Source organism: Gigantopelta aegis, chromosome 10 (assembly GCF_016097555.1).
Source record: "Gigantopelta aegis isolate Gae_Host chromosome 10, Gae_host_genome, whole genome shotgun sequence".
NCBI lineage: Eukaryota > Metazoa > Mollusca > Gastropoda > Neomphalida > Peltospiridae > Gigantopelta > Gigantopelta aegis.
Genome location: NC_054708.1, coordinates 55,955,265 through 55,969,559, shown reverse-complemented (window position 1 = coordinate 55,969,559; position 14,295 = coordinate 55,955,265). Strand labels below are relative to the sequence as shown.

The window sequence follows — 14,295 nt, the reverse complement described above, 5'->3', positions numbered from 1 at the left end:
ATTAAAATTAAAATAACTTTAGTTGTAGCACGTTTATTGTTCCATTGTGTGGCGGTGAAACAAATATTTTTAAAGAAATATTTTAACTTTAAAATATAACACAAATGCTTAGGTGTGTAGACTTGGGTGCCACCAGTCTATATTTATCTGTTAGACTAGTGAAAAATTCTGCTTATTTCTTTCCTGCATACTACATATATTAATTAGTGCATTTATTAAGTACTGCATTACATAGTAAGAATTTACCAATATCTCTTATGCATGCATACAAACATATATATAGTGCTTTACTTTATATCTTGTCCTGTTAGCCAGTATTAAACCTGAAAAGTTAATACAATTATACAGACTGTTGAAGAAAGGACAGTCAGTGCAACAAGTGCACATATAATAAAATTACCATGATTACAACACTTTATGGACTGCATGGCTACATTCTCTGTTCTCTTCAACATCAGTTAAGCCTTCTATACCATCAGCTGAGCAAAAGGTTATTTGAGACTTTTTGCTTAGCTGATACATGTAGTTCTTGAGTGCAGGCAATTTTGCTGTTTTTTCACCATCTGATCAAGAGGAATTTATATCTATTGTGTTTCTCATTGCAAAAAATCTCTGTATGGGTTAGGTAACATTAGGACCGTGTTAGCTGATCTGTATTCACAGATATCAGCTGGCTGAGCAAAAGGTTATTAGAGACTTTTTGCTGAGCTCATAGCTCTTGAGTGCAGGCTATTAATTTTGCTGAGTGTTTCAACATGTGATCACAAGGAAATATCTATTGTGTTTCATATTTTTAGTCTCTGGTTGCAAAAATATTGGTATGAGTTGGGCAATACTAAATTCATCAACGGATCAAGGGAAACACAAAAATTGCATCAGAGAGATGCCATTAATTGTGACAGTCATTGAAGCAAACTACATGTAGCTCAGCGAAATTGCAATTCATGAGCTAACACTAACAGCTAAGCAAAAATTGTCGAGTACGTTTTTTTCTCAGCTGGTGGCTCTCATGTGTGGTAATCTTTACAGTCAATTGTATGTAATCACCTCCATTAGGCAGCCAGCTGTCTTAAGATGTTACCTTTTTTATTCTTGCAAGTCATCTAATGTAATACAAACTTATCTGTATTAAGCATTCAACTGTCTCTGAATAAAAGGTCACCTTTTTATTCTCAAATTCTTAGTACAAACTGACCTGTATTAGGAGACTGTCATTTGATGCTCCCTTTGCTTATAATTAACACTGTTCTTTTATACAAACGGTGTTCCTAAACAATTACCAACACAGTTGTGGATCCTTTTTCAGTCGTCTTTGCAGAGAAATATTGGTTTTACTATTCATTAAATGGCTTTCTCTTGCCCAGTTAATAGCATCACCATTCCACTCACACAGTTTGAAGCTTTGTTTTATTTCTGTTTAATCATATGATTTATTTTCCTTTGGTATTACATTTACATTTTGCATTGAAGTCTCCTTTCACACCAATGTTCCAACAGAAGAAATTAAATTGAGAATTTGAGTGTAGTTTTCTTTTAAAGGAAATCATTAAGTCATCCAGCTTTGAAGAGTTTCTTGTTTGTCTCTGTAATGTAATGAAGTTTTGTTAAGTCCATTCTCCTGGGCAGATCTGGAGGAGAATACAGGGTCGTGCATGTACATGTACATGTACATGTACATACATCATTCTGAAATTGAAAAAAAGCCACACAAAAAAACAATTATCATTGAATCATACCCGTAACATATTCATTAATATTAACATTAGGATCCTTTTGTATACAATGTAGGTGGTTTCATGTTTCAGAAATTATGCATACTTTAATTTTTTTTAGAGAATTTTAAATGCTAAAATAGTATTAATTGGATTTATTTTTTGGGGGGGGAAGTTGTTGTAGTTTTGTTTTTTATAGTTTTAATGTAGGAGGTTTTTTTTGGTAAGCTTATACTTGACTATAGAAGTGGTAATCATATTGTTGTCAACCTTGTCAAGAAATTCTTTAATAATTCTTGTGACTGCATTTTACATATTTCAGTGCCTTTGTCTCTTCCATTTAATCGACCTGAAGTTCATAAGGTAGTCAACAGGTAAGAGCTTTCAGTTGTAACAAATAGTGCATAACAGACTTGCCTTTTTTCTAGATTTTCAGTTTTTGAGTGACACATGTACATGTAGCTCTTTTTTGAGTTTCAAGCACTGCATGTAAATGGCTTCACTCATAACACAGCCACAGATGATCCTGAATATTTAAGTTTTATACAAAGGCAAATATTTCTTTGATTATTAGCATATACAAAAGAATATTCATACTGTATTTCCAGAGTGTGTGCTCTTCGTGTGTTTATATTATGCAGTTCAAGAAGTCTGCTCATTTATTTCTTTATTTATAAATATAAATGCAAAGATGTATTTATTTACATTAAAGTTGGTTTTAAATAATAAAAAAAAATTTTTTATTAGTCTCAGAATGTTTTTTTGTTTTCCTTCTTTTGTCTGCGCAGTTTCCTGAGTATTTTGCCGGAGGAAGCGAAGTCGTCATACCAGACGGCAGATGGTGGCTATGACATGTACCTCCGAGATGCCAGTACCGAGGTGATTACTTGAACACTCTTTCTTACTCCTGTTGTCAGCTGGTCATGTCTGATAATTTCACTCAGCTTGACTGGGGTTCAGATCCTTCCAAAGGAAAATGGGCATCAGATTAAGCATAGAGTCTGCTAACCCATGTCCACAGTACAGGTTACTGCATAATATAGACTTGAGGGCGGGACGTAGCCCAGTGGTAAAGCGATCACCTAATGTGCAGTGGTTCTAGGATCGATCCCCATTGGTAAACCCATCGGGCTATTTGTCGTTCCAGCCAGTGCACCATGTCTGGTTTATCAAAGCCTGTGGTATGTGCTATCCCTTGCTACTAATGGAAAAAAAATGTTTCCTCTTTAAGACTACATGTACATGTATATGTAAAAATTACCAAATGTTTGACATCCAGTAGCCAATGATTAACAAATCAGTGTCCTGCAGTGGTGTAGGTAAACAAAACAAACTTTAAATTTAATGCAGACCTGATACATGTAGTTATGTAAGTTACAACACTTAAAAGTTTAATTATTAAACAAAACCCCTTCACTGATGAACTAAAATTGTTATTTATGTCACTGTTCTCATTGTATTGATACTTGTTGGTGTGTTTTGTATGTGGAAACATTTGCTTGTAGTTTATTTTGTTCTGTTTGCTTTATGGAAGTTAATGACATGTTGAGAATGCATGAAGTGCCATACTATTCCTGACTTTATAGTCACGTTCTTGTTTTATAGTCATGGTATACCTCAGGACTGAAAACCTGAACGACCATTTCAGGGCACAATATTTCAAACAAACCATTATCCTGTTCTTTGTATTGATTATGCAACTTTATTACCCCAGCAGGCACTCATAACAGGGGAAATAAAAATCATAATTTCTCACTGAGAAATTATCATACATTGGTTTAACGTACACTACTATTGGACGAATTGACGCCAACAAACCAATCACCTTGTCGGTACTAAATATGACATCATCATGATTGGCAAAGCACACACAATGACGTCATGTAGTTTAAAGCATTTGCATTTACGTCTTTTTGGTTTCAGTGTTAAACTTGTAATAAAATGGAAGTTTAATGCAATTTACTATAGATTTATTTTTATAGAATATATAGAACTTTGGGTTTTGAAAATTATCAGTAAACCTTGAATAAAATACAAAGTTAAAGCAATACCCAGAACAGTAAAGTAGTTTGAGTGGTTTCTATATACATGGGCGTGTAGCCGAACAGCTGGGGTAATAAATAGAATAACAAACTCGGTACCAGTTATTATCAAATTTATGTCCCTCATGAAATAATTTTCACTTTGGACATATATTTGATAATAACTGGTAACTTGTTTATTATCCTCTGTTTAAATTCATGCAAACTGACAGTCAGTTAGCAGAGGTATATAAATTGTGAGTTGGCTAATTTTGATTTATGGTCACATAGCATGAGTAATCATGTGTTTTCATTGCAGTTTGCTGTGGTGGAAACTGGCTGCAAATCCTGGAACTGGCCATTAGAAGCTGTGCGACTTCCTGAAAACGAAATGAAGACCTTTTTTGAAGGAAGCTTTCTGAAAATGTTGTTTAATAGACTCATGCGACTCCTTGATCAGGTTTGCATTTGGCAACTAAATTTCATAATGTTGTAGCAGGGACATGTTGGGCATTTCCCTCTGAATTGATTTTTTAAATTAAACTTAATCTTAGATAAGTCAGGGTTTTTTGTTTTTTTAGTTTGTAAATTTTTTTTAATAAAATCTTTTAACTATATTCAAAGAAAAGATGAAAATCAAATAAAGTAATGTAATTACAAAGGAAGTTTGTTGGTTGATTTTTGTTTGTTTGTTTGTTGGGTGGTGGGGTTTTGGGAGGGGTGGGGGGTTGATTTATGTTTTTCTTTGATGTCTTTAATTTACATGTAGGTTGGTCTTGAATATTTAAAATTGTTGATGATTGAGTGAATAAGACTTTAAAAACATGTTTCTTCAGTCTTAATTTCAAACTTTTTAATAAGTGTTTGTTTTGTCTTTTTTCTTCTAATTTTCCAGTCTTATTCTATAAATCTGCTGTTGACGTCGGTGATATCTCGGATTGTGTTAATGCCTCACCCAAATCTGCATGAGTTCTTCCTCAACCCTTTCCTCCCAGTCAAAGCAGAGGTCAGAACTTTGACTTCTGTCCTTACTAAGGTTAGTGGGTTTTATTTATCAATGGAAGTGTCATCATTTTCTTATTACTGGACCAACCTGAAAAAATAAATTGATTTTATGAAGACCATGTTATTGAATTTGGTGATTTCTCCGCAGATCAGTATAGGTTATTTTAATGGTATTTTAAATTTGATGATATTTAACATGATGAAATGGTTTTTATGAATATGTAAGAAATCAAATTCCTCGTGAAAATGTAGTTGTAGTCTTGTTGTGAATAAAATATTTTGTTTATTAAATGGGCTCAAACGGTCTTTACTGCTCAAATGATTTTATAATATAACAGGTAAATGTAATTGCTTATCAACAGATGAAGTGCAAAATTGATTTATTATTAATAATAATAAAGTTTGATAAGGTATTATATTTCCCTTTGTACCGTATATCATATAAAATGTTAAATAAAATAAAAACATTGCTTACTAATGTTTTAAATTTGATTTCTCTTTGATAAAAGAACTATGACATTATATCTTGACTGAAAACATGAGTAAACGAAAACATGCTGAAAATTAGCCAGAATTCAATCATCTCTTGTTTTTTAAGCAAGTCAATAAACAGCTGCTTTATTAGTTATCCAATAAATGTTAGTTCTGATATTATGGCCCATGTTGTATGGTAATGGTCTGTGATTCCTTTTTTCAGGTGTCCAATGAAATTAAGGTTTATCTGAAGATTGAACCACAATTCTTTGATAAGTTAGTGTTTGCCAGAAAACAACTTTTGGGCATGTCCGAGACATTAATCAGGTTTGTTCATTGAAAAACCATTGAAGATATATTTTATTTTGTTTAAAGTATAATATTTATGTGAATCTTCTGTTTATTTATTACAATGCATGGTATCGATCAGTTGTCTATTTTCTATAATGAATTTCATTGTCCTGTTTGTGTTTTAAGTTTTAGGACATGGAGTCATTATTAGTCCCTTACCAATCCAACCAGAGGGTCTATAGATTTCGTCTCTGTCTGTCCGTCAGTCTGTCTCTCTTTCCATCCGTCTATCCCACATGTAGTTGTCCAGATGTTTTTTTAACAATGTCTTGAGATATTCAGCTAAATTTTGAGTATGACTTTAATTATCATGTTCTGTTACAGATCAAGTTTGAATTTCATGGTGATTTACCAATTTGTGTCAGAGTTATGGCCCTTGAACTTAGGAGATAAGAAAAGTTGTTTTACGGCCTCAAGATATTAATGAGTTGAAATTTTGTGTATAGCTTTATCATGTTCTGTTACATTTCAAGTTTTCATGGCATTTTACCAATTTTTCAGAGTTATGGCCCTTAAATTTAGGAAATACAAAAATTTGTTGGGCCCAGTAGGGGACATACATTTGTACATGTACATTACTTTAGCAGTCCTCTTAGAATTGTTTTTATGTAAGATGTAAATTATAAAAAAAAAAATAATAATAATAATAAAAATTAATCACTTTAGCAGGAAACAAATGTGACAGTTTTACTTTTCAAGGCAATTAGGTGTGCTTTTGCCACCCACTATACAATTCTGTACTTACCATTATGATAATGATTCAAATTGCTGTTTCATTCTTTCGTGTACTTTGAAACGGTGTGAGCTTGCTGCCCTAGTATTATGCTGTATATTGTGACACAATTTTTTTTGTTTTTTTATTGTTGTTTGAGATCACTAACAAAAGGCACGTTTAGGTGTGCATGTGAATGTTGCCTTCTCATTAGCCGAAACAGCTAAACAACAGTTACCCTTCTGTCAGGGGACAGAGGCTTATTTAGATCAAGCAAATTTTCTCAAAGGAATGTATTTTCCAATTTGGCTTTATTTGCCACTTTGGGAATGTTAACAAGATAACCTTTTGAAACAATTATTAGCAGACTAACAATAATTGATATAAACTGGTTACACGTTGTTAGGACTGGGCTGCAAGCCATCCCCAGTGGATGTCTGAATAGTTTCATCCAAGCTTATTGATCAAAATAAATCATATTTATACAAATGGCAGCAATTTAAACTCTCTCAGGATTTCATTCTATTGCTTCCGTCCAGTTTAACTTCATTTTCTGCACAGTTAGCCAGTTTATAATATACTTAATGTTGTGGTCATTTTATTTATTTAAAGGCTAATTGAGTCATTAAAAAAAGTTGGAACACATAAATAAAAATAATTAAAATCACTACATTATCAGTTAAATGGTTACCAGGAAAAACAAACCATAACGACATATTCACCAAATGATCAAAGTAAAAATTTTAAAACTAAATATATCACCGTTATATAGAGAAATGTAAATTGTTACACATTTTTCTTTTGTGCACCTTACTAATGTATGAAAGATTTGTACTTATTTAAAAGGAAAGTATTATTTTGTATAACAAGAAATGAAAATACGATCACATGATTTACCTAGACCAGAGTCTTGATAATTTCTTTTTAGCATGGGAGCGGGATGTAGCTCAAGCAGTAGCGTGTCTGCCTGTGAAGCGGTCAGTCATCGGATCGATCCTTCTCAGTAGACCCATTTGCAGTTTGGGCTATTTTCTGTTCCAACCAGTGGTCCACAACTGGTTCATCAAAGGCCGTGGTACATGTGTATGTGCTGTCCTGTGTGGGGAAAGTGCATATAAAAGACCCCTTGCTGCTCATCGGAAAGAGTAGCCTATGTGGTGGCAGCGGGTTTTCTCTAAAGAAATATGTCAGAATGACTATATATTTGATGTCCAATAGCCGATGATAAGATAAAAATCAGTGTGCTCTAGAGGTGTCATTAAATAAAACAAACTTTACTTTTTAGCGTCAGCATAAAATAAAAACCCAGTTTTAACATTCAGCAAATCCCAAATATATTTAAACATTCCCGAATATGTAACGTGTAAAGATTGACAGAAACAATGTTACAAGGCTTTTTTTATGAAATGTACTTGGTACTGTTTTTATTTGATTTATGACCTACATGTATAAAATAAATCATTAATATCTGTAGGAAAGAGCATATAAAAGATCCTTTGTTGCTAATGGAAAAATATAGTGGGTTTTCTGCAAAGACTATGAGTCAAAATTGCCAAATGTTTGAGATCCAGTAACTGATGTTTAAAATTACCAAATGTTTGACATCCAATAACTGATGTTTAATAAATCAATATGCTCTAGTGACAACGGGGTGGGATTTAGGTCAGTCGGTTCAGTGCTCACTTGAATTGCTTGCGTCGCAGGATCGAATCACCTCAGTGTATCCATCCATCTGATTGGGGTTTTTTCTCATTCCAACCAGTACACCACAACTGGTCAAAGGCTGTGGTATGTGCTTTCCTGTCTGTGGCAAAGTGCTTTAAAAAGATCCCTTGATGCATTAGAAAAAATGTAGCGGGTTTCCTCTGATGACTACATATCAGAATTACCAAATGTTTGACATCTAATAACCAATGATTAATTAATCAATATACTCCAGTGGTGTCACTAAACAAAACAAAACTTTTTTTTTTCTAGTAACAAAACAAACAGACATTTGCATTCATAACATTTGTACCGTTGCTGTATACATGTGTTTATAGTTCAGTCAGCATGCATTGTGCGTTCAAGTGGTAGAGTATTCATCTCAGGTGCAAGGTGTTTTCAGGTTGATGTCTCTTTCATACAGTGCTTCATAATTGATTTATCAAATGTCATGGTATGTCCTGTCCTGACTTTGGAAGTAATAATTTATACAGAATATCCCTGCAATTGCTTCTAATCAGGATATGTAGCCTATTTGATAGCAGTCTCCTTTTTACTATAACCTAATGCAAATGTCACAGAAGTGAATAACACTATACCTCGTGTTTTAGGAATTCCAGGTGTTTTAATGATCTGAAAATTGTTCCTGTTATTCATTGATGAAAATAGACCTTGCTGTTTAAGGGGAGCTATCGCTCTTACTCCCCATCACTCCTGAGACCTGAGATTTTAGCACCCTTATTTAGCATTTGAATTTATATAGGGGCGGGACATAGCCCAGTGCTCGCTTGATGTGTGGTCGGTCTGAGGTCGATCCCCGTCGGTGGGGCCCATTGAGCTATTTCTCGTTCCAGCCAGTGCACCATGACTGGTATATTAAAGGCTGTGGTATGTACCACCCTGTCTGTGGCATGGTGCATATAAAAGATCCCTTGCTGTTAATCGAAAAGAATAGCCCATGAAGTGGAGACAGCAGGTTTCCTTTCTCAATATCTGTGTGGTCCTTAACCATAAGCCTGATACCAAATAACTGTAAATAAAATGTGTTGAGTGTGTCGTTAAATAAAAAAGATTATTCTTTGAATTTATATGGTATCAATATGGTAAGATTGACATCCAATAGCTGATGATTCATTAATATTCATTAATCCATGTGCTCTAGTGGTGTAGTTAACCCCCCCCCCCCCCCACACACACACACACACTTTTCAAGACACTGAATAGTTATCCATATTTTCTGTCCATCATTTTTAACCTTCCACAAGAAATGATGACTCACCTCTGTATAGAGATGACATTAAATAAGCATCCCTTCCATTCAGTAGAATTGTATCCAGATTTTGTGTCCATTGTTTTTATCCTTCCACAAAAGATGATGACTATATAACCACTGTATAGAGATGACATTAAAGGTAGAGTCAACTCAAACAAGAGCCTTGTGTTGGAAAGATGCATACCCAGACCACCAACACATACTGACACTTTAACAAATGAAAAATGCATAATTTTAGAGTTAATAAAAAACCATGATTATTCCTGCTAACTGAGGGCAGCCATTTTGTTTCATTTTTGTGACGTCCGGTGGTATAGCTTGGGGCGAAGTGATGTCAGCTCCGTCCATCTTCTTTATGCACAGTGTAACCAAACGCTCTAATTTACGACAAGGCGCTTCGCTTTCATCAACCTGACTTGTAAAACAACACAAATGACTTGATAGTATAATAAACTATTTAACTAAATATATTTCAGGTTACATCAATAGAACGAAATGGAGTTATAGTATTTTTCTTTTTAAAAAAATCCAAATAAAAAATGCATACTATTAGGCCTATTGGTAGAGCACGTTCGAGCAAAAAGTACCACTCACAACACCCAAGTGATACCTTTCTTTTCTTTGGGATGACGTAATTGGTCCGTTTTGTGGTTTTAGATGGGAAAGTCTACTTAATTAAGGGTTTTACAGAATTACTTGCAGTAATAAAGCAGGGTGGTTGGTAATGTCCATTACCATTTGAGGTGTATCCGTGCTGTTATCACACAATACCTGTGATCTTCATAAAAGAGGCACGTCTTTTTAGTGTGTATAGACACAGTGTCTGGGGACCGTCTGAATATACACCTGCCAATCAGGAACCACAGAAAGGCCACGGAAAGAAAAGACCAATTAACCAAGTAAACACTCCGATTATTGTTTCAGTACGTGGGTTAATTTATGTACGAAACATAATACATCTATTTCAACACTTTGACAATGGTGATTTATTTTGTATTGAAAAATAATATATAATTGGTACTGGCTTACTAGGATGGATATAATTACAGAACATTGTGATGCATCTGCAAAAATCAGGTATGTTTTGTTTCTTCAGTTCGAAGACTAATTCCTGATGTGACACGTTAGGTATTACGTAACCACCAGCTCGCCAGAGGGCGTATTCACTGGGATGGTACAAAATGGCTGCGCCCATTATATATAATAGCCGTCACATTTAATCGTTTTATTAATTAACTATATGATTATACTTGTTGATATTAAGCAATAATGTGCATTATATATCGTTGAATATGCATACCAGGCCAAATGCCTTAATTGTCCCCTCCTTTAAACATGTTTTCCATTCCATTCAGTAGAATTGTATTAATGCAATCTTACATAGACATGATGGAAGAAAATAACATGTATTGAAATTATTTATTGTAAATCCAATGCTTTTTTATTGTGTTGCCAGTTTACGGACATCAGTTAACCAAACGGATTGGTAAGTTGTTTAAAATAAACATTGGTGGGAGTACATGTATTTCTGTGTTTCAGATGTTGTTTTTGTCTCACTGGCTGAGACCAGCTTCCCTGTAGCATATGCACAGTTTTACCTTAATCAGCACAGTTCACACAATAAATCTGCACCAGTTCGGGTTTTTTGTTTTCAATGTTTATTTTACACCATATACAGTATTTGGTTCCTGGTTTGAAGCTCGTTTTTTGTGTTTCTTGTATATATTGTTTAATTAATTAGCTTTCCATAGTTTTGCTTTGCTATGTTCTAAGTAAACAGACAAAATTTAGTTACATATTTTACATATTACATGTATGATTTTTTTTTTTTCTCTCGATGTTCTGACTGTTGTTGTCCCAGTTGTTAAGTTCTGATTTAAGCTGTAATATTAATTAATTACAATAAAATATATAATGACTAACATCAACTCTTCTAAATTGTTCCATTAATTATGAAACTGAATTTCCCTTTTTGGATATTACTTAATATTTATTCTTCATGTTTCATTGCATATTTGTTCTTTGCATCTTAAATAGTAAAACATAAGTCAGACAATGTATTCTCCCACAATACCCAGTTGTTCATCCATCTCAGGCTTGAACTCCGAGCTTATTGTATCCTTTACGTACTTGCACTTGTAGCTTCAAGTCTTCTCTAAGAGTAATGTCAATTTTGTTTTGGTGGAAGAGAGCAAATTCTGCCGTCTGGCCTCTGTTGCTACCATGTAATAAATAAATGTTCTAATGGTGCGGTGTGATGGGATCCAGACTTTATATCTCATCACGCTTTCCGAAGCTGCCTGGTTGCTGGTCATACGCATGATTAACCTTTAGTATCTGATTTGTTAATTGGATCGAAGTGTGTTTCAACAATCCAACAACACATTAGAGATAGCCAATATTTAATGTAAGAGAAACTGTTATTATATTACGTACTATACATAATTTCATTAAGTATATTCTCACATCTGCTATTCCTGTGTATTGTTATTAAACATTTAATTTATTTTTGTTTGAAGCAAATGCTAATCATTCAGTTTAAATTCTTCATAGTATTTACATGTTTATGTATGATGCTGGTATGTGTTGTCATGTTAGACAGTGCAAGCAAAACATTAGTTTATGTTTCTGAAAAAGAGCAACTTATGTCAATGGAGCATGTTTCTTTCTTCTGTTATACTGAAACCTTAATACAATGTACTGAGAAGTTTTGGGTTTTATCTTTTCTTTTCCTGTGGTGAGACGCATCCTAGTGGTAAAGCGTTCGCTTGATGTGTGGTCAGTCTATGATCGATCCCTGTTGGTGGACCCATTGGGCTATTTCTCGCTCCAACCAGTGTACCACAACATATATCAAAGGCTATGGTATGTGCTGTCCTGTGTGGGATGGTGCATATAAAAGAACCCTTGCTACTAATTAAAAAATGTAGCTGGTTTCCTTTCTAAGACTATATGTCAAAATTACCAAATGTTTGACATGTATCCAATAGCCGATGAATTACAAATCAATGTGCTCTAGTGGGTGTTGTTAAACAAAACAAACTTTTATTCTTTTCCTCAACTGTTTAATTTAATTTGGTTTTGGGGGGCTTTTTTATTTTTGCAGGTGGTTGGATTTTTTTTAGGTATACTATTGTTTATTGAACACATTTATTGAAAAGGCCCAATTTTTTATTTTTCTTAAATTTTGTAACTAATTATTAAAACCGATAGGCAATGCACATACCAAAAAATATATGTATAATTCCAACAAAAATATAAAATTCTTTAAGATGTTCCATCATAGTTCATTTGTTTCTGATCACTTGTTTCAAAGTATGAGGCTGCTACATGTAATTTATGCAAAGCAAGCAAAACATTAGTTGCCTGTATGTTAAGAACCTCTCAAACTAATGTAACTATAATGTAATTAATTTAATGAAGCCAAAACATTATACATTGTACTGTAAATATAACCCATGAAATGCACCATGCACTTGCCAGCATATTTTTAAGCCTAATTTGTTAATCATAATTCATGTAATCTGCGTTAAAAAAATGTTTTTTTCATATGATATGGAGGGGAGGAGGTAAATGAGTCCCATTTGATGCATATATGCTGTGTGGTTTGCAATTATCACAAATGGGAGCAAAGACATATATTCATAGTCTTGCTTTCATGGTGAATTATCTCTTTGAAGTACCTGCATAATATTCTGGATTTAAAATCAGTTGAGTGCCGACCGGGTTTAGAAATATTTACTCTCCTTTAATGTGGCAGAATGTAAATACAGGGCTGAGCAGATTTGATTTATTCCCGGCAAGTGGTAGTACAATTTTGTTTTATTATTCCATTTCCTTTATGACATTCTCATACATCCTGCAAATAATTCTCAACACTATTAAACAGATCAAAAGCACTGGGGTGTTTATTCTTAATTACACATTATTACGAGATCCTTAATTAAATCATTTTGTCCAGCAGCTTTATTTGGCATATTATTCAATGCCACTGGCAAGCAATTTCCAAAATCCATTAACAACACTTCTCACATTTATTTCATTCCACTTGTACACACTTTTAATCATGTTTTAGCATTTTCGTGATTCTGTTCCCGATTGTACCATAAGTATTGCACTTTTATGGTCAAATAAAGATGGCTGATGGACTAGTGTTAATGCTGGCGGTATTACGAACCTGGTGAGAGTGATCACGACTCTTCGGCAATCATGTTATGAGGCATTTCAGAGTATTGGACATTTTACGATTCTTTCGTTTATTGAAAGTAATAATAATAATGCATCAAGAACAACTGAAATAATGGTTCAACTGTCACAGCTAGTGTGTTTTAGTTGTTCCAGATCAGTCAGTCAGTCGATTTGTAGATCACCAGGAAAATTGACCTTAAAAACAACCTACTTGAATTGTTACCTATCTCAATTGGTCAGACTTGTTTGTCAGGATTTAGGTTATTTGTGTGGATTCATGATTGTACAAACTGGTACATATGCATCGATCAATTTTGGCTGGCTGGATGGATCGATTTTGGCTGGCTGGATGGGTGGGTGGGTATTGGGTGGATGGGTGATTTGGGTTTATTGGGTGGATGAGTTGGTGAGTGTATTGGTCAGTGGAATTCTGGGTTGATGCAGGAATGAACGATGAACTTATGTTATATTTAATATGTTAGACATATTACAGTATCGTAGTTTAAAGGTTGTTGGTAATTGTAGCACTTGTTATATAATACTTAGTTTATGGAAATGTTTAAGTGAATTGAGTCGTACAACTGTTTATTATCCATATGGTTCGACATAACCGAGTTAATAATAATCATACGAAGCACACGTGTAATAATAAGTGTAATGACGTAATTTTAGGAAGCGACATCGTAACATGACATTGCTTCTCCTGACCTAGCTCAGGGTGTGCATTTGAAATATGACATCATTTCGTTGTCTCCTTCTAGTTGTGGCAGAAATATTTCGAGTTGGGTCTTGTTATTCATAAAGAAAACAGCTATGATAATACCGGTATGGATAATAAAGAAATTATTACACTCG

General features: G+C 34.0%; 1 protein-coding gene across 2 annotated transcripts in view; it reads left to right on the top strand.

The window, feature by feature from the left end:
• The window catches only part of LOC121384737 (protein FAM160B1-like), a 66,410-nt gene that overhangs the window by 50,767 nt on the left and 1,348 nt on the right, over window positions 1-14,295 (top strand). The window contains exons 12-17 of one of the 2 annotated variants that reach the window (XM_041515264.1): window positions 2,035-2,086; window positions 2,501-2,591; window positions 4,053-4,193; window positions 4,629-4,769; window positions 5,436-5,539; window positions 10,709-10,738. In XM_041515264.1, coding sequence (XP_041371198.1) covers window positions 2,035-2,086; window positions 2,501-2,591; window positions 4,053-4,193; window positions 4,629-4,769; window positions 5,436-5,539; window positions 10,709-10,738 — 559 coding nt within the window. The remainder of the gene's footprint in view (window positions 1-2,034; window positions 2,087-2,500; window positions 2,592-4,052; window positions 4,194-4,628; window positions 4,770-5,435; window positions 5,540-10,708; window positions 10,739-14,295) is intronic. The other variant, XM_041515265.1, reaches the window with a different exon arrangement.